Source organism: Juglans regia, chromosome 8 (genome assembly GCF_001411555.2).
Source record: "Juglans regia cultivar Chandler chromosome 8, Walnut 2.0, whole genome shotgun sequence".
NCBI classification, from domain to species: domain Eukaryota; kingdom Viridiplantae; phylum Streptophyta; class Magnoliopsida; order Fagales; family Juglandaceae; genus Juglans; species Juglans regia.
Genome location: NC_049908.1, coordinates 1,564,454 through 1,590,998, shown reverse-complemented (window position 1 = coordinate 1,590,998; position 26,545 = coordinate 1,564,454). Strand labels below are relative to the sequence as shown.

The 26,545-nt window shown below is 35.4% G+C and overlaps 4 protein-coding genes across 10 annotated transcripts; 3 read left to right on the top strand and 1 right to left on the bottom strand.

Annotated features, from left to right (window-relative positions):
- The first annotated feature begins 7,244 nt into the window (after positions 1-7,244).
- Positions 7,245-11,129, top strand: LOC109001779 (syntaxin-32). Of its 2 annotated transcripts, XM_018979184.2 has the most exons (6): positions 7,251-7,562; positions 7,845-8,124; positions 9,048-9,298; positions 9,436-9,611; positions 9,939-10,133; positions 10,878-11,129. In XM_018979184.2, the coding sequence occupies exons 2-6, from the start codon at positions 7,890-7,892 to the stop codon at positions 11,035-11,037; spliced, it is 1,017 nt and encodes a 338-aa protein (XP_018834729.2). In that variant the 5' UTR covers positions 7,251-7,562; positions 7,845-7,889; the 3' UTR covers positions 11,038-11,129. The 2 variants fall into 2 exon arrangements, with proteins under 2 accessions (XP_018834730.2, XP_018834729.2); XM_018979185.2 differs by having other exon boundaries at positions 7,245-8,124.
- Positions 11,130-13,245: 2,116 nt separating this feature from the next.
- LOC109001780 (tol-Pal system protein TolA-like) lies at positions 13,246-16,899 on the top strand. Its single transcript, XM_018979186.2, has 3 exons — positions 13,246-14,108; positions 15,240-15,498; positions 16,126-16,899. The coding sequence occupies exons 1-3, from the start codon at positions 13,767-13,769 to the stop codon at positions 16,512-16,514; spliced, it is 990 nt and encodes a 329-aa protein (XP_018834731.1). The 5' UTR covers positions 13,246-13,766; the 3' UTR covers positions 16,515-16,899.
- A 500-nt stretch (positions 16,900-17,399) lies between these two features.
- On the bottom strand, positions 17,400-22,757 carry LOC109001781 (psbP domain-containing protein 5, chloroplastic-like). Of its 5 annotated transcripts, XM_035692963.1 has the most exons (12): positions 22,602-22,757; positions 22,339-22,505; positions 21,691-21,811; positions 21,094-21,143; positions 20,822-20,889; positions 20,636-20,734; positions 20,074-20,133; positions 19,767-19,826; positions 19,634-19,688; positions 19,242-19,291; positions 17,799-17,944; positions 17,400-17,711 (listed from the first exon to the last, which is right to left on the bottom strand). In XM_035692963.1, exons 1-11 carry the CDS (start codon positions 22,673-22,675, stop codon positions 17,846-17,848), a joined length of 903 nt encoding a protein of 300 aa, XP_035548856.1. In that variant the 5' UTR covers positions 22,676-22,757; the 3' UTR covers positions 17,400-17,711; positions 17,799-17,845. The 5 variants fall into 5 exon arrangements, with proteins under 5 accessions (XP_035548856.1, XP_018834733.1, XP_035548857.1 ...); XM_018979188.2 differs by lacking the exon at positions 17,400-17,711 and having other exon boundaries at positions 17,740-17,944; XM_035692964.1 differs by lacking the exon at positions 17,400-17,711 and having other exon boundaries at positions 17,740-17,944; positions 19,767-19,852; positions 21,691-21,799.
- A 722-nt stretch (positions 22,758-23,479) lies between these two features.
- On the top strand, positions 23,480-25,929 carry LOC109001782 (polyadenylate-binding protein-interacting protein 5-like). Of its 2 annotated transcripts, none has more exons than XM_018979191.2 (3): positions 23,480-23,609; positions 24,559-25,013; positions 25,398-25,929. In XM_018979191.2, exons 2-3 carry the CDS (start codon positions 24,594-24,596, stop codon positions 25,566-25,568), a joined length of 591 nt encoding a protein of 196 aa, XP_018834736.1. In that variant the 5' UTR covers positions 23,480-23,609; positions 24,559-24,593; the 3' UTR covers positions 25,569-25,929. The 2 variants fall into 2 exon arrangements, with proteins under 2 accessions (XP_018834736.1, XP_018834737.1); XM_018979192.2 differs by having other exon boundaries at positions 23,482-23,609; positions 24,566-25,013.
- The last annotated feature ends 616 nt before the right edge of the window (positions 25,930-26,545 follow it).

The window sequence follows — 26,545 nt, the reverse complement described above, 5'->3', positions numbered from 1 at the left end:
TTTGAGGAGTTTCATCTGACAGAAATTTTGTTGAATTTAGAATCGATGTATGCAAAGGATTGTCTAGAATGGGAAGATGCTGTGTTTCTCGTGGACTGATCTGGCATTCCCCAACCACAAACTTAAATGGAATGGCAGGCCTAATTATTGAAACGAAAAACTTTTATATATTTGCAAAATATATTAACTACAAAAAGATTATATAAAAATAACTTTATAAAATTATTCTAGCTACAAAAAGATTAAATCTGGATAATCAGATTCAATCCGGATATCCGGATTTAATTTGGATCCGGATTATAACCGGATTTAATCCGGGTTTAAATTTTTTTTTTTTAAAAAAGACTTTAAAACTTAAAAAAATATTTTTATAGCACTTAGGTTTTTTTTTTTTTTAAATTCTGATAATAAATTAACAAACAAAATAAATAAAAAGGTAAAATAAATAATATTATTGTTACATCACAATGCAAGACGTAAATTTATAAAAAATAAAAGAAAAAATAATACATCACAACTAATTAAACTAAAATATAAATTTACAAATAGCAAAAGAAATAAATTTACAAAATAGACCAAATGCAACCCAACAAATGGTGCAATCCGGGGCTGCAGGGCCATGAACAATCCTGCAATATTCAGCAATTGGTCATTATCCAAGCACCCTCTTGGTACTTTTCAAGTAGAATAGCAACAACTCCGATCCAATATAACTTGTACAAAGTTACTGCAAATTTCAGTTCAAATGTTCACAATGCACTGATGACACACAAAAAACCAATGTTCACAAAGTTACTGCAAATTTCAGTTCAAATGCTTCCTATGAAATATTGAATAAATAATGTTATTGCCAATTGCAGTATGGGGAACTTCAAGTGGAACTAACTTCAGATAAAGCCTAGTTATCAAACATACCTAGGAGAATGCAATCGGCTTTCAAACAATACCAAATTAATGTGATGAACAGATGTACAAGATCAAGGCAATTTTCTTGTGTTAAAAGCTATAGGTGTGCTTGGCACTAAAAGATCTCTATATTCTACAAATTGCAAGAAGCTCCAGGGGTGGGATTATGTGTATGAATTTCAACCTCAAAAGTAGAGAGATGGATGAACCAAAAAATTACAATTTTTTCAGCTTTGTCATTTCTGATATATATGGAGGGATTTTTCCAGAGATAATACAGCTCCTCAGCATCCTGAACCATAAGCCAATTTCACATAAGCAAAATGTCAACAATATGTGCCCAGTTCCAATTGCATAGCCTTTTATTAACTAAACATTCCTTACAAGTTTACCAGTCCTCCCATGTTTTGTAATGGTGGAAAAGATGAACCCTCTCCAATTAAGTCACTAATCCTTCTGCACAGAATTGCATCATTCACAGTGTTATTATCTTAAGCAATACATAATCCAAGCACCCTCTTGGTACTTTTCAAGTAGAATAGTGTATTAACATTTACAAGCAATGAAAATAGAGGAAACAAGCTCAATCCATAACAACTTATAGGAAGGGGGATGGGCTGGGGGAAAGGCTTGTTGCTGGTAAGTAGATTCTCATAAGTTGCATTCCAATTGTAGAAGCACAAATGAAAGAGGTTAAACAACCGAAAAGCATGACTGAGTCTTGTTAAATTAGGGCTGCAATCTCACTTTTTCTGCATGGCAAATTAGGAAAGTTCTTTCCTTAAATGACAGAAACCACCTAAAAATTTATAAGGAAACAAGCTGTCAATGCCAGGAAACAACCTTTAAAAAGCCTGCCAACCAATGCTCCTAAGTCTTGAAACCAACCCAACTCTGCAAGCTTGGTTCCCATCTAAGTTTACTCAACTTAGAGATGATAGTCAGCAAAGCAAGAGTAGGCAGCAGCAAAGCAAAATGGCTAATACCTAACTTCTTTCTTTTGGAAAAAAGACACAAATATTAATACAAAGAACTAAGAAACTCATGATCTATTTAAATTAAAAATGGCATGGTTCTGATAACTTACTGCATAAGGAGAGTTTTCAATGCATAGGGTGGGAGTCCATATGCTTAAGTTGCTGAAGTTGAAGGAAGAGAGTTACCTTAAGCATAAAAAAATGTAAAGGTTAAGTTAAATGGATAAATTAATAATAAAAAATCAAACTTAACAAAGAAAAGTGTTTACCTTCGATGTCAACGCGTTCTACATGCTCATCGACCTCCCAAGAACTAAGTGGTTCACAAGTCAACCAATTTTGCGTGCAAATTAGTGCTTGGACAGTCTCCGGAGCTAATGAGCTTCGGTATGGATCTATTACACGTCCACCGGTGCTGAATGCGGACTCGGATGCGACGGTGGAAATAGGGATGCTCAATACATCACGTGCGATCTCCGCAAGGATGGGATATCTAAATGAGTTCTTCTTCCACCAATCCAAAATATCAAACTCGGGTATTTTTGGTTCAATCACATCCGACAAATACCTATCCATGTCCGAGCTAAGTACTGAACTGTTTTGCTTCTCAAGATATTGCTCTAGAGCTGTATCAAAATCTTCAAAGTCCAGGTCATCACCAATAATACTTGAGGAACTTCTATGGGCCATATTTAATCTTCCACTACCTAGCCCATAAAACTTGTGATATTGCTCAATCAAACGATTCATGAGCAATTTTACTTTGGCCTCAATTCTATCTCCGCATTCATCCTCTTTGCATCTTTTTAACCAATATGACAAGGCTGTAATCTTATATTGAGGGTCAAGGACAAAAGCTACATAAACAATCATGTTCATCCTATCTGTTTTCCCCCAATATTTATCAAACTTAAGTTTCATAGTAGAAGCCATCTTTATCAACATATCATCCTCACTCTGACCCATGTTGTTCAAAGTGTTCTCAATTGAACAAATTTGTTGAAATAACATATTAGATGTCACATACAATGAACCAGAGATTTTCAAAGTGGCATTATAAAAAACTTTTAGAAACTTAATAAAAATACGAGCCATTTGCCAATCTTCAAACGGAGGTGCCAAAAGTTGTGACTCCTTCACTCCCATTAGTACGAAAGCTCTTTCGTATTTTTCAGCAATACTAAGCATTATGTATGTTGAGTTCCATCTAGTAGGAACATCTAGACACACCATTTTTTCACACATAATATTCAGCTCGTTTGCACACGTTTTAAACATATCAAGTCTTGCCGGTGAGGACCTCACAAATCTAATTGCTTCTCTAATCTCATTTACATCATCATGAATAATTTTTAAACCATCACATACAATGAGGTTTAAAATATGTGCAGCACATCGCACATGTATGAACTCGCCTCCCAAAATTGTGAACTCATTATCTCTTATGTTCCTCCTCACATGATTAATAGCAACATCATTGGAGGAGGCATTATCCATGGTGATCGTACAAAGGCGGTTAATCTCCCAATCCGCCAAACAAGACTCTAACATCCAAGTAATGGTCTCACCTCTATGATTAGGAATCTTGAAAAACATTATAATTTTTTTGTGTAATACCCAACTTTGATCAATATAATGGCATGTAACACAAATGTAATTATTGTTTTGCACCGATGTCCATATATCGGTGGTCAAACTCACTCTTTGACTACTCAACAATGCCTTCAACTTTTGCTTCTCCTCCTTGTATAAACTAATACACTCTTTTTGGAAGGTGGTTCGGGATTGCAAAGTGTGTCTAGGCTCTAAATAACCCAAAAGTTTAACAAATGCAGGATGCTCTATAACCTTGAATGACAATTCACACTGGATAAACAAATTGGAAATCATCGCCTTTAATTTTTCACGATCATATTGTCCTAACACTTGAGGACTAGATCATTTACCATCCATCCTAACTCCAGTGTGTGATGGTGATTTATCCTTCCCAAGATTTTTATTCTCTCTAATGGGAGAGTTCGGACAAGAATATCTTAGATAGTGTGACATTGATGAAGTACCATTTTTATAATAGCATCCATAAATCTTAAAGCAATAATTGCATTGAGCTTTGGGTGCAATGGGATCAATAGGTTCAACCCTTGTAAAATGATCACATACAAGAGATTGGTTCGTAACCTTCTTGGCTCTTTTTAACTTTGGGGGGAGAGATGGTGTGGGGCTTTGGGTATTCATAGAGGAAGGCACTAAAGGACTAGTGTTTTCCTCCATGTCCAATGAAATAGGCGCTGATCCACCAACACTACTACTAAAACTACATTCCATCTGTTTTAAACATAAAAAATAATGTATATACTTCAGCATTGTCCAATGATATTATCAAGAGTCCAGGACAATGAAATGTAAAAGGATGTATAAAACAAATAAACAGAAAGAAATGAGATAGAAAACCAGAATAAAATAACAATTAAGCTTTAAAATATATTTCTGGCTTTGTGTTTGGGAATTCTCTCTTTGAGAACCATCTTTAAAATATTAAAGAGGAGCACTTTTAAGTACTTGTGACGAACATGCCTAATCAAGCTAGCATATATCATGCATGTGCGTTTCATTTTGTTGTTTCCTTAACATAAAAGAAAAAGAAAAGATTGTCATAAATGCCTTGTGCTATGCCAATCTGGAGATTTCGAAGAGTGTTCTATAGATATGGTGTTTCTCAAAGGTAAGCAAGAAAATGGGAGGAGGTGCATGTGCATGCAGATCAGATAAGCATTAATTATTTTTAAAAATGATATACAAATTCACCAAATTTATTGCTAGGCATTGGTTCTTCCTTGGGGTATAAGCTTTTGGACTCCAAATTAAGCAATCAGCAAAAGGATCATTTTCATGGTATATAATCTACATATAATCTCAATAGGATCTTGGTTGATGTTCTCAAGAAACTCTTTTTTTTTCCTTTATTAACATCTGTGTTAATGTCTTCTAGATTATGTCATCTACCAACCAAAAACTCTTGAATTGGTGTGTTTAGTCGGTATGGGCTTACTCTTGTACAAGTGATTGTAGTTGGTAATGATAGTTGGGCTGAACTTTATAGGGCTGTGTGTTATTCATGCTCTACCCTACCTTTTTAATCTTGATCACTTTTTATGGAAAACAGAATTTATGTTTGAGAAGTTTGTCCCCAAGTTAATTATAAAAGAAGTTGAAAAATGTCTGGAGAATTTGTATTTCAAGCCTTAAAACATGGACTGACTTCAAATAAAAAATAAACGAAAAGACAAAGAAATAGAAAATTCAATTGAATTCTAATGCTTAAAGCATAACAAAAATATTATAAAGAACCAAGCAGCTAGCTAGAGAGGTACGCAGCTAAACTTGAGAAACTAAAACCAAAAAAATTCTCATCTCTGTCTTCCATGCATGGACACTTCTCCATGCCCCCAAAGGACCATTTTCTTTCAAACCAAACAGCCCACGCCAAGCAAGAAGGGACTGCCATATTTTCAAACAACGAAAACCCCCTCCCACCTTCACATTTCCTACTTTATATTGGGCTTAATCGAAGAGACTCCAAAGACTAACAACAGAGACAATGTAAAAGTGAGTGATCCACGAAAACCCCTCTAGCAAGTAGGTAGAACAATGTTAATCAGAACAGTGGCCAGCAGGATCCTATCATACCAGATGTAGTTTTGTATGTTACTAAAATAAATTTGCAAGTCTCTGAATAAAAGCTTCAAAAATTTCTGGTGGGATTTTTCCAACAATTAGACTCATAACCTCACTATGAAGTCATGAAAATCCATTTGTCAACCAAAAAATGCAGGAGGCCTAGGACTAAGATTAATGGAGGATATGAATTTATCGCTCTTAGCAAAAACATGATAGAAATGAGCAAAGCAAACATGGGATTATGGCACAGGATTCTCTCCAAAAAATATCTCTGATCCGAAGATTTTTTTAAAGTTGAAGCCAAAGTGTCGAACTCATGGATATGGAAGGGACTCCTTAAGACTAGGGAATTAATTTCGAAAGGAAGGTGCTATCAAATTTTCAACGGGAGTGGGGTGAGCCCCAACACACCTAGCTTTGAGTGTATTATGCGGTAAAATGTGAATAACTTCATCTAGTTTTCCTTTGAAACAGGTTCCTGAGCATTATGTTAATTCTGGGCAAGGCTGAGTGGGTTTGGTGTTTTTTAAGAAGCACAGAACATTATTGTCATCTAACTTATGGCTTTTCCTACTTTAGTTCAGTCCATGTTGAGAACTTAAGTTTCAAATGTTAAAGTGTGAAACAATTACTACTCTTCCTCAGGCCAGCCCATATAATTTACTGTAATATAGTTTCATTTCATGTTTTTCTAACATGTTTCCTTGTGTGCAAACCAATGAAAAAAATAAATCCAAAGTGCATCTAACTTTAAACACAACAAAACATAGATCAAACAAAAATCAAACCCAACAACCCAAAAACGAACCAACAACCCACACAAATCAAAACCCACTTACTCAAATCCAAAGTGCATCTAACTTTAAAGACAACATAAAAATATCTATATAAACCGAGCGAGAGAGATGAACATACCGTAGGTTTCGGAGTTGAGAGAGAGAGATGGGGCTCGCAGTGACGGCTAGCGGCTAGGGTTTCACTTTTCAGCTCAGTTGAGATAAAATGAGAGGTAGAGAGGCGCTTGAGGGGTGCAAACCAGTGAGATGAGGGCTAGGGTTTCACCGTTTCAGAGACGGACACAGAAACAAGTATGAGACGAGAATGAATGAAACTTAGGAAAGTCGATGCGAAGAAATGAGGATTAATCTCAGGGTTGCAAACGGCGTAGTTTTCCATTAGCAAAAACAACATCGTTTTAAATCAAAATCATTGTTTTTAAAAAGAAGCAGCCGGTTATGGAAGCCGGGTTAACAACCGGATCCGGGCGGGTACGAAATTGTTTTTACCCGCCCAGGTTTAATCCGGGGCGGATAACCGCTCGGATCCACCCGGATTCCGGGTTTCAGACCGGAACGGAAAAAAATCCGGTCCGGTTGAACACCCCTATTAACAAGTGTTAATAACATATTTAAAATTTTATATTATTAATTATATAATTATTATATAAATAATATATATATAAAATATATTTTTTTATTTTTTATTCGATCAATCCGGTCTGAAAAATTTCCACTCGCAATTGGATTGAACATCGAAATTTTCCTACTTATTAGATTAAAACTGATCATACGTTTTTTCGATTCGATTCAATCCGATCCGGTTAGTTTCTACGGTCCGGATCGACCGCTTTACACTCTACCGGCATATGGTTATTATAATAATAATAATAATTAATGAAGTGGCCCCGGTCCCGGTGTTTCCATAGGCGACGTTGTCTCTGGATTTTCTTCCGGTTTTCCCAACCGGCTCGCTTTTTCCTCTAATTTCCATCACGCGCTTCGTTATAAGTTATAACTGGCACCGCCTTCTCGATTTCGCAAATCTTCGTTTTTTCGTCTTTGATCTGGCATCGTATCAGACTTCAATACCATTCGCAATCTTTCCGGGGACGGAATTTCTTTCATCCAGATCTAGGGACTCGCTCTGTTCTTGAAATTGGACGTTATTTATGAGAGTAATATTGATTCCGCGGCTCTAGGTTTCAGATCTCGCATTTTGGAGGTGAATTTCCTTGCGCTTAGCCTGATTTCCTGTTCCTGACAGTTTGATGAGAAAATGTGTAGGGAAAAGATTTTGAAGATTTAGGCGGATGGTATCACCTAGAAAATTGATGGAATTTGAGTAAACGAAAGATTCGGATCAGCCCGGCCCAGTAGTTTGTTTTTTGAAGCTCAATTGGGTTTATCCATTTTTTTAGAGTTCAAATATATTTTATGATTTATCTGTATCTGAAGGTCACTGAGGTTCCAATCCAAAGATCTGAGTGGATCTCTGTGATTTCAGGTGGTTATGTTATTGTGGGAATTGCATTTAAGGTGACTTGGGAAAATGCATGTCAAATCTGCACAATCGTTCCGGGATCGGACACAGGAGTTCCAGAGTATAGCTGAGCAGCTTAAGAAGTCTTTTTCATCAGGGTCAGTGCCAGATGGGCCGAGTAGTAGCTCAAAGTCAGAGGAACAACGCTCTGCGGTTGCGATTCAGTCTGAGTTTAACAGGAGGGCTTCCAAGATCGGGTATGGGATACACCAGACATCGCAGAAGCTGGCAAAGCTAGCTAAGTGTAAGTAATGAATTGAAAGTCCTAATTAAACTGTTAAATTACCAGACATGAACTGTACCGTAGAATCTGACATCAGAAAGGAAGAGGCGCGGGGGCATTCTTCTAATCAGATAGTTAGATAGTGTTGATATTAATAATGTTTGTTTTGTACTATTTCCTTTATATACTAACAACAAAATTATTCTCTCTTTTATACGTAAAATTCCTTTAAAAACAGCACAAATAAGTTACAGGAGGATCTGCCTAAAAATTCTTCAATCATACAAAGATCTTAAGAACACGGGCTAATGGGAATTTAAAGGGAGGTCAACACCATTATATCGTCTCTTTCTTTCCACATCCCAGACATTGTCTCTTACACTCATACAACTCTACTGTAAACTAAAAAATGGTCCACTGATTCTCCACACATACAACACCAATCAGGATTGATCTTCCCCACTTTCTCAGGTTTTCTTTTGTCAAAATCTTCTCTAAAGCTGCTGTACGTACAAAGCAACTTTCCGGGGAGCTTTGATACAACCACATACTCTCCTGAAGAAAAATGACACTTTTGAACCCCCCCAAAAGCACGATAATGATACAGAATGAATATGCCATTGCCAGTCAATGTTCAACGCAGTCTATCCTGCCTTTTCCTGAGGGAAAATAGAATAAAAAAGCTCGGGAAGATAATTCACTGAAAAAATATGTATTCCATCTCACTAATATCATGTACATCCTTTCTTCTATACTAGGCAAGCTTTGTTAGAATATCTGAATGGTATTTCTCTTACTTGACAACCCAATACTTTGCCAAATGATCATTCCTTACCACATCCCCCTACTGGTACTGGCTCACTTTTACCCAATTTTTGCATTATAATTATTGTAAATGTATTGTGTGAAGGATGATGCTCACCTTTGTTTCTATTCATTTGTAGTGGCGAAGAGGACTTCAGTTTTTGATGACCCCACCAAGGAAATCCAGGAACTGACGGTGCTTATCAAACAAGATATTACTGCACTAAACTCTGCAGTGGTAGACCTTCAGCTTCACTGCAACTCTAGAAACGGGAGTGGGAATATCTCTAGTGATACCAATAGTCACTCAGCCACAGTTGTAGATGACCTGAAAAATCAGTTGATGAGCACCACGAAAGAGTTCAAAGATGTTCTCACCTTGAGAACAGAGGTAAGACCAATGTGGTCAGTATCCTTGCTTGTTCAGTTAGTGCCATTTACTCCTTGGGAATCTGTTCCACCACTGTTCCATAGCTCTTTTAAAATTATTACATTCAAGACTAAAGATATTTCCTTGGCTTCCTGAAGAACTTGAAGGTTCACGAGAACAGAAGACAGTTGTTTTCTTCTACGGCTTCTAAGGACTCTACAAATCCTTTTGTGCGTCAGCGTCCACTGGCTGCCCGGTCAGCTGCTAGTACCTCAAATGCCCCTCCTCTGCCTTGGGCCAATGGGACACCATCCTCATCTCAATCGCTTCCTAGGTAAGATTTTGTTTGTTAGGCAACTTGTGAACTAGGTTATTATTATTTAATCTATATATCAAGTACACCTTTCTGAAGACCTGAAACACTCTGCTTTTATCACTACGAGTTTATATGCATGATCTAATACATCAATAGTATTTTTTTTTTTTTTGAGTGTAAAGTTTGTTTTGTTGTTATCATTATTATATTATTTTTCTGCAAGATTTAAAGCTAATTCCTGCCCAACAGCAGCCCTTTATCACCTGAACCAAGATTTAGGTGCAATAAAGTCTTGAATTTGAATTTATGTCCTAGTAAACCGTATCCCAGTTTCTAAATATACAGGAAGCAGATGGATGGAGAGAGTCAGCCATTACTACAGCATCAACAGCAACAACAGCAGCTTGTTCCATTGCAAGACACTTACATGCAGAGCAGAGCTGAAGCTCTTCAAAATGTAGAGTCCACTATTCATGAGCTCAGCAGCATCTTCAACCAGCTGGCTACCCTGGTTTCTCAGCAAGGAGAGATTGCCATCAGGTTTTACTTCATATATAATGAATCACTCTGTACACTACATTTTTTTTTTTTATCAATAAACAAAATTTTATTGAGCATAAGTGGACAAAGTAAGTTATCAAAAAAAATATAGTTGACAAAGTACCGGGTATACGGGACATATAGATTCGGGTTAACACTATAGATATTTATATGTACAACACAGATAAATTGGGGTTAACACTAATAGCTTAATATTCCAGTCACTAAGTATTAAGACTAGCTGCTAGACTCTTGTGAGTCGTGTTGAGAATATTATTGTAATTCATTCACCATATTTTGGCTGGAACTGCTTGTATATTGATTACATACAATTAACTGGCCTGTGTCAGTTTTCTGCCAGTATAAACTTTAACGTGAGCTAGTTGGATGCATTGAGTTTTTAGCAACCCTAGGGAAGATGTTGAAATGAAGTGACTCTATATTCTCTGTCCTTTGGATTGTTAGCTGTGCGGGATCACACCCACACGGAAAATTTAGGTACACATTTTTTCATTGAAGAAGAATCTAAAAAAGTGTGTGAATAGTCAACAATTATTTTAAACGGTTCCAGTTCAGCATGCAGCAATTTCGTGCATATGCTCAACAGTTAAGAATGTGAAAAGGCTTTTATGAGCAATGTTCATAATATAAGTGATGAAATCACTTTCCGACCCGAGTTTTTTTTTTTTTAATTATTATTTTTTTTTTCTTTCCTGACAATTGATACTGATATTTTTGTTTCAGGATTGATGAGAACATGGATGACACTTTGGCAAATGTGGAGGGGGCACAAGGGGCCCTGCTCAAGTATTTGAACAGCATATCATCGAATAGGTGGCTGATGATCAAGATATTCTTTGTACTGATCTTTTTCCTCATGATTTTTCTATTTTTTGTGGCATAGTCACTGCAGAGACAGACAAAATTGAAAAGAATGGAGGAAATGTTGTGTGTTTTCACTGTGATTAGCCATATAATATTCTTTTTCCTATCCCATTTTGCTTGAACTAAATATTAATGACAGGCAGACTCGCCGAGAAAACTTAAGGTTTCACTTCGCTAATGTGATACATATATACACACACATATATATATATATGGGGATAGATGCAAGTATAAAAGGTGTTGAAAACAAATGAGAACTGCAAAACTTATGCCTTCATTCTCTTCCTGGATTTGTTGTAATGTAATATTATAATTGCTGTCTTCATATTCGAATTTATTGTTTAGCCTTTCGTGTCATGCTTTGCTTTTCTATATCATGATGAGAGATAGATGAAAGCAGGTAGATTCTGCTTTCTGGAATGGGATTCTGAAACTTCCTTTCACTTCTTCTGGCAATGTTATCAATGCTTTTTTTTTCCCCCCATTATCCCTCCATCCATGAAGAAGTTTATAGGCATGTAATTTCGCTTATATTCATGGAAGTATATATTTAGTCTATTATAAGAAATGGTTATTTAACTATAAATAGTAATTTTTATTATTTTTTCGTTAAGTTTTGTTTTACCATAAAGTCCTTAAAACTATTAATCATTTGGCGTGTAACTTATTTGTAGAATTTAATGAAGGATCATGTTTTACCAAAATGTCTTTAAGACCATTGACCATTTGACGTGTAGCTTCCTTATAGAATGTAATGAAAGATCATGTTTTACTAAAAGGTCCTTAATAGTCCCGCGACGCATATGAATTGATGTCTCTTTTTCATGTCTTTTTTATTCTGACAGTGTACTCATTTTCTTTCTTTTTTTGTTTCAATTTTTTTAAAATAAAAAATTAATAATATGTTATTATTATACAGAGAGTACATAGATAATCCAATATGGATGCAGATCAATACTCATATTTTGTTAAAGTTTAGATTTTTTTTTTAATTTTAATTTTTTATCTTTCTTTAACTATATATTTTCTTTTTCTAGACAAATAAGTTACTAATTTTTTTATTTTTTATTTATTTAAATCATTATATTAAGTGCACGTCAGGATTAACGCATCCGGGACCGTTTCATATATACATATATATATATATATATATATATATATATATATATATAGACAAGGTTGATTGTAATGAATATAATAAATTGATATAATTCATTCACTTTTTAGTAAGACATATTTAATGATTTGTTTATTTTTATTAGATTTAAGCCCAACTCGTAAACATGTATATACACAATAAAACGCCGACAGACTGTTTGCATTTTAAATAAATCAATTGACTCCTCCCACTACCCTCTACTAAAAGAAAAAAGGAAGAGTAAATTAGAAAATTAATCAAATTATCACATCATTTGCAACTATCTCCTCAAACTATTGATTTCGGCAATTATTGTGTTAAACTATAAAAAAATTGCAATATACCCCTCCCTCCATAAAATAGTTTTCACAAGTATCCTTCATTAAAATAATAAAAGTTAAAAGGGTGAAAATAAAACTTAGTGGCCGTCGTGGATCTTGCCATGCACCGACCACCTGTTCACTCTTTTTCCATTTTCTCATTTTTTGATTAATCATGTTATATTATTATGTTATTTTAGATTGTTTATTTTTATAACTATTTTCATCACATCTCATCTTATCATTACAATTCTATTAAATTCTCATAAAAAATAAAATTTAAAACTTAAAATTTTTAAATTTTTAAATAAAAATAATATTTAAAAAATATATTTTAATAATATTTTATTTCAACAAAGGAGCCCTTAAAAGATTTTAGGAATACTCATGGTAGACAGAGATTTTAAAGATCCATTTGCCTGAAGTTGGATACTCAAACCGAAGACAAAAGAATGGCGTTATTTTTAATTTTTTATTAATTTGATTGCTAGCAATCATACGTTACATTATTAAAAAAAGCACATTTCGCAATTATGATAAAATAAAAAAATATTATTAAACAAATTTGAGAATGTAAATGACTTGTAAGTGTTAACTTTTGAAAAATTATTAAGAAATTATGTCATTAAACTTTTCCTTTAAGAAATGAGAATATAGAGTGTAGGTGTGTGTGCGGTAATTAAATAATTACACGAAAATAAAATACCAAAATCGAAATTCCAGAGAATTTTAAGCACCATTAGGTAAAGAACCGAACGGCCGCTATAAAATCTTCCCTTTCGTGCTTCCCTCCCGACGTTATCTTCTGTCTTAAATTTAGCCCTACTCATCTGCAACCACAACAATCTCTTTCTCATTTGTCATCTCTCTCTCTCTCTCTCTCTCTCTCGAGCTCTCTTATTGCAAGTTTCTCCTTTTTATAACTTCTCTCTTTGAAAACCTGATCTTAGGGGAATCTCTTTCTGATCTCCCGGAGGGCCTTTGATTATTCGCGACTGTCTCATCTCAATTTGTGCGCCAAAGGAAATTTCATACGTAATCGCAAACTTGTCTGTTTCTTCTTTTTTTTCCTCTCACAATATTTGTAAAAGAGTGTATTTTGGATAGTATTTTGTCTGATCTCGAGTTCTTCGAACCCTAAACGATATAGAAATCCTCTAATTTGATTTGATTTCCTACGAATTTACGCCTCAACCCAACAGGTGTACTGAAATTATACATTTCGGACCCATTTTTCCCATAATTTATCTTCATTTGCATCCCTTGTGGCCGATCTGGGAGCTGAGAAAAATGGTGGGCGGTGGAAGCAGGAGAGACGAGGGTTCAATGGTGATCAACAACACCAACGTGTTTGCTGCGCTCGAGACTCTGCGAAAGAAGAAGAAATCCGATAAGGACCGCAAGAGCAGCAAAGGCTCTTCCAAAGCCCAATCCGCCTCGGCGGCAGCCCAGCCCGAGGAGCCCGAGCCCCAGGTATTCTGGGCCCCGGCCCCTTTGAATGCTAAATCGTGGGCCGATGTTGACGATGAAGACGACGACGACTACTATGCTACTGCCGCCCCACCCCAGGCGGTCTGGGGTGCGCCGGATCAGCATGAGCAGCAGGATAAGGAGCAGGCGAGCCATCTAGAGGTGCGGTATTTCATTCGCTTTTATCGTTCTATTTGTATGAGCTGGTGAATGTATCTCTCTTTTTTTTTTTTATTCCTTGTATGTTTGATATTTTTGCCTGATGATGAAGATATGGATCACCGGGCTCAATAATTTGACATTTCCTTTTTTATGTGGATTTTTTAATTAAAACTATTTTGAGATATTCTCGTCGATTGCTCTTAGTTCTAAGCATATCGAGAACTCCATGGCTGAAAGTTGAAACGAAGGGCTGCCTTTCCTAGAAAGGGGGCGATGAGATTATGCTTGGAACCTATCTAAAGGATTGGAAAATCTAAAATCCATATGCTGTATTGTCAGATATACAGACATGGAAGAAAAGTTTATGAAAAGCAATCCCTACGTGCATAAGAAAGTATGTATTTCAAGATGAAGGGAATAACAGCTGCGTGTGCTGGGTAAGAGGCCTATGCGTACGGTACATTTAAATATGTTTTGGTAGTGTGATTTAAGAAAGAATTATCGTATTTACTTATTTTATCATTATAGGCAATTTATTTAATGGGATTATAACTATAATATTCTTTGTTTTGCTTGAATGCGTAGGTATGAAGGACCTGAGAAAATTAGTGTCTTTTCTGAAACCTTTGAGTGCTGATAGGTAGATCATAGTTGATGGATAGGTATGAAGGCCCTGAGAAAAATAGTCTTTTCTGAACTCTGAGTGCCGATAGGTAGATCATGGTTGATGAATAGATGCAAAAATATGTTAACAAGATATGGCAGCATTAGGTGGGAAGAGAATGTCATGCGTTGCTGTTGTTTTGAAGCAATTGCATAGTCAGTCTCGGTAACTTTTAGATTGAAGGTTTTTTGGTGACTTATGGTGGTAGTTGAATATATCCACATGAACTTAGTAGATGGCTGATTTATTTTTTCTTTCTTTCTTTTTTTCCATTTTTCTGTTTAGGGTCTGTAGTAGGTTCTAAGTTTTAGATTTTTTTAATATAGCTTAATTACTTTTGAACTGGCCTTGCTTAGGTGACTGTAAGTTAAATTTTTGGTTGCATTGCTATGATAATGTGAATCATGGAGAATCAGTTTGATGCTCTGTATCAGAAGCGTAAATTGCTTATCTATTTGCTGTTACAGGATAGTGAGAGTGAAGAAGATATTCTCGACGAAGGCGATGATGATGATGTAGAGGACGAGCATGAACGTGAACAAGAGCTTCCTGTGCACCCCGAACAAGTGGTGAAGAAACCCCTCGAAGTTTCTGAGCGACCCAAAGAAGCAGAGAGGCAGCTTTCAAAAAAAGAAAGAAAGAAAAAGGAGCTTGCAGAACTTGAGGCCCTTTTGGCTGATTTTGGAGTTAGCCAGAAAGAGAGTAACGGTCAAGATGAGTCAAGTGGTAAATTTGACCTATGTAAATGAAAATAGTCATTTTTATGCGCGCCTACTTCAGTTTTGTTACTTAAAATATCAAGGTCATGTCACCCTTTTTGAATTGTTTTTTTTTTTTTTTTTTGGTCTTTTGAACTCTTTAAAGAGATAAAAAACTTGAATCACAAACGATCTTTGTTCCAATAATCTAAGTAATGTCTTTTTTAGGGTCATGCAATAGAACTTTTCATATTCAATAGAAATACTCTTTAACACTCCAACTTTGTCATACACAAACACAGGTAGACAGACACGCATGCATGTATGTGCATATGCACATGCATTGTGAATCATACCCTCTGAAGCTTAGGGTTGGCTGCGATTTGTTGTCCTTGAATTGCCACATTTATCTGTAATTTCAGGGGCCTATTTCTGATCTATCAATTTGAGATATTAATCCTTAAGTTTTTTAACATCTTGCATAATGGTAGGAGTTAGTCCTTTTGATGTTTTGGCTTCAGATTATTCTGCTTATCTTTCGATGCAATTATGAATCCTAAGATGTAGATCAGCCATACGCATTTAGCAACCTTTGTCATGATCTTAATAATGCCAAATATTGTCTTGAAAATGAATTCCTTACTTGCATCTTCAGGTGTTGCACAAGATAAGAAAGATGGGGAGCCTAATGCAGATGGGGAGAAGAAGGAAAATGTCTCCGCTGAGTCCAAAAGTGCCAAGAAGAAGAAAAAGAAGGATAAAACTTCCAAGGAGGGGAAAGAAGCCCATGATCAGCCAAACAACTCAGATGCAACCAATGGGCAAGATGAAGCTGCTGGTGCTGAACAGACAGAGGAGGATGCATCTGCTGTTGATGTGAAGGAGCGACTAAAGAAGATGGCATCTCTGAAGAAGAAGAAATCTAGTAAAGAGATGGATGCTGCTGCCAAAGCTGCTGCTCAAGAGGCTGCTGCAAGGAGTGCAAGACTTGCTGCAGCTAAAAAGAAAGAGAAGAACCATTACAACCAGCAGCCAGTGCGGTGAAAATGATTTTGACAGACTGAGCTTCAACATCTATATAGATACATTTATCTCTCAATGTTCAGATGACAATCCGAAATAAACTCGGCTCTGGTTTTGCGAAAAGATAACTTGTAGTTGTATTGCCATGGACCTAAGGAGATTTCTCTTTTGGCTTTTTTGATCCTACCGTTGGTCAATTGTCATGGGACATTTCATTGTGGCAGTTTTGGTCCTTGGAATATTCTTCCTTTGAAACGCGAAAGTAGTTCTACTTGATAGCTGTGTATTTTTGTAGTGTTTCCACGTTTTTTTTTTTTTTTCTTGTCTTCGGTTGCTGCTCAGATCTTCTGGAATCTTTGACACTACGAAAAATTAATGCAGTTGCTCAGGAATCTTGTTCTGGTTATTGCTGAAATAAGAGTGATCCAAGCCTTTGTAAATCACTGCAAATTGGTGAAGTTCAGATAGAAAAAATGTGGGGCTATTAGGCATATGCACTGCTTGTAACAGTATCTATCTAATTTATAGATTCACGAAAGATCATTAGTAACTTAGGAATGATATCTTAGACTTTATCATCTGCAGTCAGACTGGCTCGATATATTTTAAGTAGTTCAGAAGTCAACCATCTAAACAAAAAGTCAAACTACAAATCATCAATTGATGTTATGTGATTAAAGATAACAATTTTTTCTGCATGGGTACTCTTTTCTGGGCTTTTGCTTTTGCGATAGGAATATGAATGTTTTCCACTAGCATTTTCGTCAACGAGTAATATTATATACAGTCGTGCAATGCGTAAATACTATACAATCACTTTAAAAAAGAGTGAGGCGTACAATTAAAAAATTAATTTTCTTTTCACGTAAATCTCGTATTTATTCAATTTTTTTAAAATGATTTAACAGTACTTACTAACACTATCATTTCTCTACACTAAAAGCTCCTGGCAATTCGTGACAGACAGTCCACACCGGCCAGCGTCTCTCTCTCTATTAAAACTCAATTGCCTCGATACCGTCTTTTGAAGTTGAAGGCAATCATAATCGACTTTTTATTCATCGATCTGTTGTTTGAATAACCATATCACCTTTTTATGCATCGATCTGGGCAATCATTTGGGTTATTATCATATTCCTTGTGTTTGATCCATTTTGAGCTGTTGAGACTTTAACAGTACACGTGACTAGCAAGACGCTGATGTGGAATGATTGCAATCTGATATGGCATACCAAGTAAGACAACATTGTTTAGAAACGAAATTATAAAGTTCCTTCAATTTCAGGAACAAAAATTGAACCTGACCTAAATTTCAATGATCAAAAGTCTGTTTCAAACAAGATTAGAATTTTTCACCAAAATCTCCATGGGTCCTTATATGGAGGTACATAATTTTCTGTGGGAGGATTCAGGCGAAAAGATGCCACAGTTTTCTCCAAGAAAGGCCCCATCTGCATCAGATCAAATCATTTTCCTGTTAATTATTAAAGATTGAATACAAGACACTGATGGTATTTGTATATTGTACATCATGCCCTTAAAAGCATGCAAAACAACAGATTCGTTTCAATTGCAATGAAAATCCAAAATCCTGTAATATCAAACCCTATAATATCTGAGGTAATGCCCCTAAAATTGAGAATATCCAGTACATAAGACCATATCTGTTCTCTATGAACATCACATGAGTTATACATGTAACTATAAAAAGGTTAAATTGCACATTGAAAAGACGACACTAGTTTTAAGCAGTTAATATAGCAGAGCATAATTGGGCCTAAACCCATAAGTTTAAGCTATTATATTCAGTGTGTGGCTTACACGCATGATTATGATGCATGATGCACGTGAGCAGGGACGAAGCCAGGATTTATGTGGGGGTGTTGCCCATAGGATATATATAAGTTCGCATATAACAAAAATTAAAAGACTACTTAAAAGCATGCATAAATATATAAGAAGTTTCAAGTTTGAATGTAAAATAAAAACATTTAACATGCTAATTGATCTCAATGTTCTTTCAACAAATAAAGATATTAATCATCGCATTCCTTCTCAATATAGACTAGCAAATAATTTATAAGAAAATCGTCATGTAATCATTTGTTTCGAAACCTTATCTCAAGTACAATATTAAAAACTGAAAAAGCCCGTTCAATTTATTTTTATTTGAAACCTAGTCTTAACAATGTTTATGATTTAAGTTTTTAGCTTGTCTATATTGTTCAACTTAAGTTTTCAAAATAAAAGGCAAAGAAAATGACCCATGAAAATTCATATTATGATATTCAAAACTAATTTAAACGTACATACAACATAATAAATCAAATTAAAAAACTTAGGTATACATGATGAATCAATGAGCATATATTTGATTTATGGAGAATAAATCATATTTGGAATTAAAAAAATTCACATCTAATACCCTTTTATTTTTATTTTTACATAATTTTAGATTAAATTAATGAAAATATCAAAAATCTTGCCCCCCACCCAGCCGTAATTCGTCCCTGCACGTGAGCGTAAAGGGTTAAGAGAGATCTTAGAAAGAAATCACAAATGAGTGATTAATACCCCATAATTTGGCCTAAAACTATATGCTATACTACTGGGTCGAGTGGGATCTCAACATGTTATAATAGTCTCAATGAAAGACTCCCCCTAGTTTTTTCCCATCATCATAATGTGTGTGCAACTTTTATACATACATGCCCACAAGTGAGTGTGAGAAGAGAGAGAGAGAGAGACCTTGTTCCACTGCTTGCCAAGGGTTGAAGCATTTAGAGTGTACAAGTAACCTGCAATTCAGTGTCAAGTCAAATGCAAAATCTTTCTAGTGCAATAATTAAAATCGCAAGCATAAGCCCAAGGTCCTGGAGTAGAGCGAAAATATCAGCCACGCTAAATAAATTCACTTAGTCATTGAATCTGACAAAAACTCAACAGTAAAGAAGACATCTAAACACTAGTTCTCTTACTTTTGCTTCCACCAATTTCAAATTGGATATGAGCTTATGTATTTCAAGAAAGTTCAAGAACAGGATCAACAAAAACCGTTCTTAATAGGCAAGACTAAGTTTTGTACATTTTGACACTTGCATAACAAAGAATGGCGGAACTGGGAAATGGTAGGTTCATACCATCTCGTTCAGCTGTTGAAGCAACATAATGTCGATACAGGTTTGGTTCTTGAGCCTGCATATTTTGATGGAAGCATTGAAAAACGATAACACCATGTTCATACATTTGTTCTACGAATCTATATACACTTACAGTTTTTGTAGGTGATTTGCGAACAAGGTACTCAAAGTACCAGTATGGCTCCCCCTCAATCTGGAACAAGTGACTCTGATCAAGTTCTACATACACATTAAGACACAAAAACACACTCACAGATACACATGCATGTATGTTTGTGTGCATGGATGTATTGCACATTTATATGCATACAAGCACTAAGAAAAACAAGAATTTGCACCAATGCTTTCTGCAGTGAAAGTTCTGGCACTTTTTCTGGCATTCTTTTATATTATGGTCAATATTGGAAGACTAAAAATCATAGCAAAGGTTGAGAGGGTACTTCACTAGAATGTGCATCCAGAACTGAACTCTCAGCCATGCGCTGACTTGAGGTGACTCGCTGAAAAATATAGTAGTAAGTTAGTTCAAAGTAGAATCGACTTCAAAGGTGCCAAGCTTTTGGAAGGGAATCCAACAGGCCACGAGATTGATCACAGCAGAAGCACCACAATGATGAACAATCTTCAGTGTTGTTCCTTCCATCCAAACAATGAAACTTATAAATATGTTGTCCTCATGATTTTTACTTCATAACAATGAAAATTCAATTTTGGCAGGTTTTCCTTTGCTGTCTTGGAACACATTATTATGCATGCACATACTGACAGATCATTGTCAATTAGCATACAAGGCATTTACGTTGGCAGGTAGGTAATCTCTCCTCTCAAAGATTTTAATCCTATTTAATAATTGGGCCAAAATCTAAGTGAATGGGTTAAGAAAACTGAAGTTTCCCGTAAAACTTCAAGGATTTCTAATGGTTCTCAATAAAGTCTAGACCCACCAAATACATTTCCTAAAACTGAAGAGCTAGAACATATGAAACAGGTGGAATCAATTACCAAAGCAGACTTGTCAGACAAAACCGAGTCAGCAACATCTTTTGCAGTCCATGTCCTCTTGTCTTTTGCTTTTATAAACTGAGAATTTGGGGGACCTATCTGAACCAAAGAAATAAAGATCATAAACCTTGAGAAATAACCAAAAGGAATTTAACTTAGCAAGTAAATGCTTATATCAAAAGTTACCGAGACAGATATGATGAGGTTATCAATTATGTCAACACGTTCTGAGACAATGCGCAGGCGTGCATCAGCTGTGTCACAACCAAACAATACCCCATAAGTACTACATAGGTGATCTCTGTTGCTTGATGTTATTGTTTTCATTAGAGTGATTGTAAAACGGTTCCTATGTGATCCAAAACCCAAATACACCAAGTGAAACTTGGAAATTGGGACTGCTGCAAAAAAAGTTTTATCAATCCTACTGCAGAGGAAGGTAATTTAGTTGGACTTACGAGACAGCGGTGCAGCCGAGGAATAGCGTTCTGGCTTCCTAGATTCCACCCTTGACATATATGAAAAGAGTCAGGTTCCTACAATTTAAGGATGTAGGATATAAATAAAGAGAAACCGACTTGTTTTTGCATAAAATAGCCAAATGCATTTTGATTTTGGGAAGGGCAATTTTTTATGGTCAATTTAAGGATTTTATAAGAAAAATTGCAATTTAAGGATGTACAATATAAATAAAGAGGAACTGACATGCTTTTGCATAAAATAGCCAAATGCATTTTGATTTTGGTAAGGGCAATCTCTGTGCTTGCTTTTGGTGACCCTAGAGCATGTAGTTTTGAAAAGGTTTTAGGGATTTAGCAATCAGATATTTTAAACTAACTAATTTTAGACACCTGTGAAAACTTTTCATATTTATGATCTTATCTGCATGGAATAGAAAAGATGAGTTGTAACTCAGCCTTAAATGCTTTGGAATCATTAGCTTACTCATGATGAAAGTATTTTCCTGTATCAAATAAAAAATGGCATGCATGATTCTCTTTTTCTTTTTTAATGGAATATCGGTACAATTTCAAGGTTTGATGCAAAAGACCTACCATTTGAAGATGAACTTCTTAGATGGCAACTCCACTGGGTACAAATAAGAATAAGCATTTATATCATCAATCAGTGAAGCCATTTTCAACTCTTCCTCCGCAAGAGAACCTGCAAGAGAGGCTTTGACAGTATGATAATTTTTATAAACTGAAATTAAAGGATTAAGCAATATTTCTCAACGTATACATAAGAGTACAAAAATAAACATTGAAGGATCCAAGGAAAGCCCAAAGCACATAAGACTAGTCAAACAAGGTTCTAATTAAGTCCTCTGAAATCATTAACCGCAAAAACTTATTTACAAGGAAATATGGGATCTCGTTCACCATTCTCCTATACTTAATCCGGGGTATTACAATCCACCCCCTTAATCCTTGACATTCTCGCCAAGCCATTCCAGTGTAGATGTCATGGACCACTTCCTACATTACTGGCTGAGATTGGATTTAATACCATTTCTAACGACTGACTAGTCAAGGTTATAATTTGAATCCTTAGAATTATTGTAGACCGTAAGAACTTATCTCTTCCAAGAAATTTAGAATCCGGTTCAGCACTCTCTATATTAAATCCAGAATATTACAAAACAGAACCATGGTTGAATAAAATATTAAATAAAGAGCTGGTCAAGTAGAAACAGAGGGTACCTGAAGATGGGAAAACTACAGATAATGAAGAAGAGAGGCCGAAGAGCACCAAGTCCCGTCTGCAAAATTCATTTTCCAAAGTGGGTTTTGAAGCAGCACATGCACAAATTTGGAATTTCTCATGTTTTCTACATTTCTTGTGGTCTGGCGTAGCTCGGGCCTGGTTTCTGATTGCAAAAAAAGAAATATCTTAGACAGAGAAAGGCATGCATACATCACTATATACATACAATTCACACTTAAAAAGCAGAGAGAGAAAGTACCTGAAGCAAAGGTGGTGCGTAAGAAAAGGGTGGTTAGCTGTGGAGAGAGAAGGAGAGAGAGAGAAGAGAACCATTGTCGAGCAGGAGGAACACTGCTAGTTTTCGCAGTTGTTCATACCGAGGAGATATGGCAGATAGGTTTGGTTGTCTCTGCAATTTGTTTTTCTACCGAGCAAGAAAAAAGTAAAATTTTTAAAACCATAAAATAGTCATAAATATTATTTTTTTTATCTTATATTTAAATACTTAAATAACAATGTAGAAAAATTATTTAAAATACACTAATAAAATCAATTATGATCACAAAGAAATTGGTTAATAATGATTAGAGAAAAATTATTATATAATTATAGAATTTTACTATACATTCGCTACTATTCATTCTAAATTTGATATTTTTTTTCATAAAATGTAAAGTATTTTTTATAAAATATGAGAAGTAAAATAATAAATAAGAACCGATAAGAAGTATTATTCATAATTATAACAACCACGACATGATATGAGTGTTAGATAAAACAAAAATATATTGAAAATTAATAATATTAAAATTAAGATTTTTTTAAATTATATTAAGGAATGTTACGGCTGAATCATTAAAATCTGATATAATTTAATAAGACAATTGAAAATATTTTTTTATTATGAAATAAATATAAAAAATATCCAATAATTTTATAAGCTTTTTTTGAATAATACAAAATAAAATTATATTGTCTAGAAATGGTAAAGAGTTGAAAAGAGGTAGGTAAAGGAAGTGCCTTTAAGGTAAAGGTAAAATCTCATATAATTGACCCGATTACGATAACCCTGTTTCCAAACAGACCCCACTACGTTACGAAACTTTTCGATGCAGAAATACCCCCCCACCCACGTATCCCCTTCGATCATTCATTTTCCATTTTCTTGAGAGCTCCGGGCTGACCGGTCTGTAACACTCTTCGGGTTTTCATCGCTCTTTAAATTTTGATCGCTCTCATTTTCGCCTTAGAAGATTGATTCTCTTCGGTTTGTTTCCGCTCCATCTCCAATTGTTCACATTCACTTTTGCTTTTTTTTTTTTCTTTTTCACTAGTTTTCTATGAAATTCTGGATTATTGATTGAATCATGGATCTTTTTTCATTGAATTAGAATTTTTGTCGTGGGTTTTTTTTTTCGGGTCTGATTAGTTTCATTATAATTTATAGGATGGAAACTAATATAAAAAAATATTCTGTAGGTCAGTGACCAAGGAAATGCCTGAAAATAATTAAAGAAACTAAAACATTAGTAATCAATTTCGAACATTCTCTTCTCTGATTTGATCAAGTTCTTCACGAGAGGGGTTGATGTTTACATTTGTAATCTGGTATGACGTACAAAAAACTTCCCTTTTGTGGATTTAGAATTGATCTATGATCTATGGTAGAAGGTGTTCATCGATAGTCTAAACCTTAGGATCGCTTTTCCTATTATATTGTCGACCGGAGTCTTGCAATATAAGTGAAAATCTTCTTCTCTATGATTAATTATGTTTCATGTGTTAACTTTTTAGATATATTTCTGAAGTTATGATGTGAATTCACCCGTGCACGGTTTGAGTTGTCCCTTCATACAAGGAGAGATTGCTAAGTAGCCTCTGGGGTAGTTAGACTAAAAGATTAGTAATATAATTGATATTTGTTTTAGGGGTTTCTGTGCTTGGTTGGTGTGAAAATTATGCGCATGAATGTAATATCCCTGATTCAGTATGAGAGGGTGGTGAATGGATCCTGCGTTTCTTGAGAGGAAGAAGTTCTTGTAATATTTATTATGATTTCATTGGGTTCCAATTATAATCTTGACTCTTGTTTCCATATTTTATACGACCTATTATGGCCTAGAAACTTTGAAGTTTAGTTTCATTGAAATTTAGTTCACCATTTGTCGTATCTGCTAATGGTGCATTTTTTGTTTCCTTTTTTTTTTTTTCAAAAGGGAACAGTGATCTTTTGCTTTTATGAATTGAAGCCATGAAGCGATCTTCTCTGAATCCATATGCAGAGTCATACATTCCGCTCTCCAAGAGAGATGCAAATGATAGCATTTATGTGGCAGCAAGAGTCTCTAAAATTGACAATGAGCGTGTCCAGTTTGGAGGCCCTGTGCAGCTCCATCACAAAGCTTCTATTGACTCTAAGTTCCACGGTACTGAAAAAGTCCCCAGTCCTGAATTTTTCACATTGAAGAGCCAACCTGTCCATGGGTATGGCCCATCAGCACAAAATGTGAATCAAGTGTCAGATAAGCAAATATCTGATGAAGAATATGACATTGATTTGGAATATCTTCAGATGTCATTTCCGGGTATATCTGTTCAGTCCCTTACTGATGTCTATTTGGCAAATAAGGGTGACTTGGAAGCGACTATCGACATGCTGAACCAACTTGAGGTGAATGAGTAAAGTATTTAATTTGGAGTTTTATAACTTTCGTAATTTTTTTTTTCTATACTTCCTGTTAAGTTGGCTTTGTTGCCTCCTTACCAACACATTTCAAAATAGAGCTGATCGAGATATGCCGAATATAAAACAAAAAAAAGCAATGAATCGAATGATTAAATAAATTTGGGGAGTATGTATTCTAAATACCTGTTTGCTGCAATTCCTGCTTATGAATATAGTTGTTACTAGAACATTATAAACTCAGTACTCTATAGGAGTTACTTATTAGGCATTCTCCTTCATAATAATCATTTAAATTTAATTGATTGAATTATCTTATGCTTTTACTGTTATCATTCTAAATCTAAGGACATGATTGCCTTCGTTTGACAGTTCTATTCTCTTGAGACTTCTGAAATTCTACCAGACACTTTGGACATCGGTGATGTTTCAGAATTTGGGTCTTCAGCTGATTGTGCATCACTGAAACTGAAGAATATAGAGGGTGAAGCCAATGCTATTGCTGCTTCGTGTAGTTCCAAGGGCTCCGTAACTATCTCCTGATTGACTTTGTGAACAACAATCACAATTGTTTTTGTTGGCATATTTGGTCTTGTAGATAAGCCGTATACAAATATGGGATCGTCCTTGGAAACAGTAGAACACCAGTCGAGATGTTTGTAAAGTTCTCAGCTGCTTGTTATTCACTTCTCTCTTTTCTTTCTAAGGTTCTTTTTCTCCTCTCTCTTTTTTTTTTTTCTGTTTGAAGGGCCAGATACCCCTGTGCAGAGTTAGTGTGCTGGTTTCAGTTCTTTCAAAATGAAAGTAATCTCTGTTGTTTTGTTTCTGTTAATTTCCTCCGACATGCTTGGGGTATATGCTGTGTAATGGTTTCATTCTAATGTCACCTGAAGCTTTGGATCGATGGTTCAGCTTCTGCACTTTTTTTCCCAAGGCAATGTGTTTAGGTAAATATAACCCCAGCTATGGGAGATTGAACCCATCTCAAGTTCAACCTTTGGATTTGATATGCCTATCGTACCCATCAAATCACCTATTACTATTAGGCGAACGGGCATACCTCTGATGGAGCTTCATCCTTTGACTAAACTTGTTAAAACGATACCAATGTTCTTCTCAAGGTATAATTATTTTAAGGTAAAGTAACTGGAATCTAGATATTTGAGATTGGTTGTCTCCGATTATACCCGGTGGGGCCCTCCGAAAAAGGAACATTCAGGGGAGACAGAGTTTCGCCCAAGCCCCAAGGTGTTAAATAAAAAGACTGCCCATAAAATAAACAATAAAAAATAGAGAGAGAGTGAGAGAGAGCAATGGACTACCTGATTCTTGGCCAATTTACAACGCCCAATATCTTCTTTTCCTTTCTGCTATGTGCTGTTTCCTGCGACCAAACGAATCCTTAAATTTCACTAAATGCAGTTCTACTGCAATCCCACTATCCATGGAGCTTTCTTTTTGCTTTTTTGGGTCCAAAGCTCCTGTTCCGCTTTACCCTGCAATGCTTCTTTCTACGATTC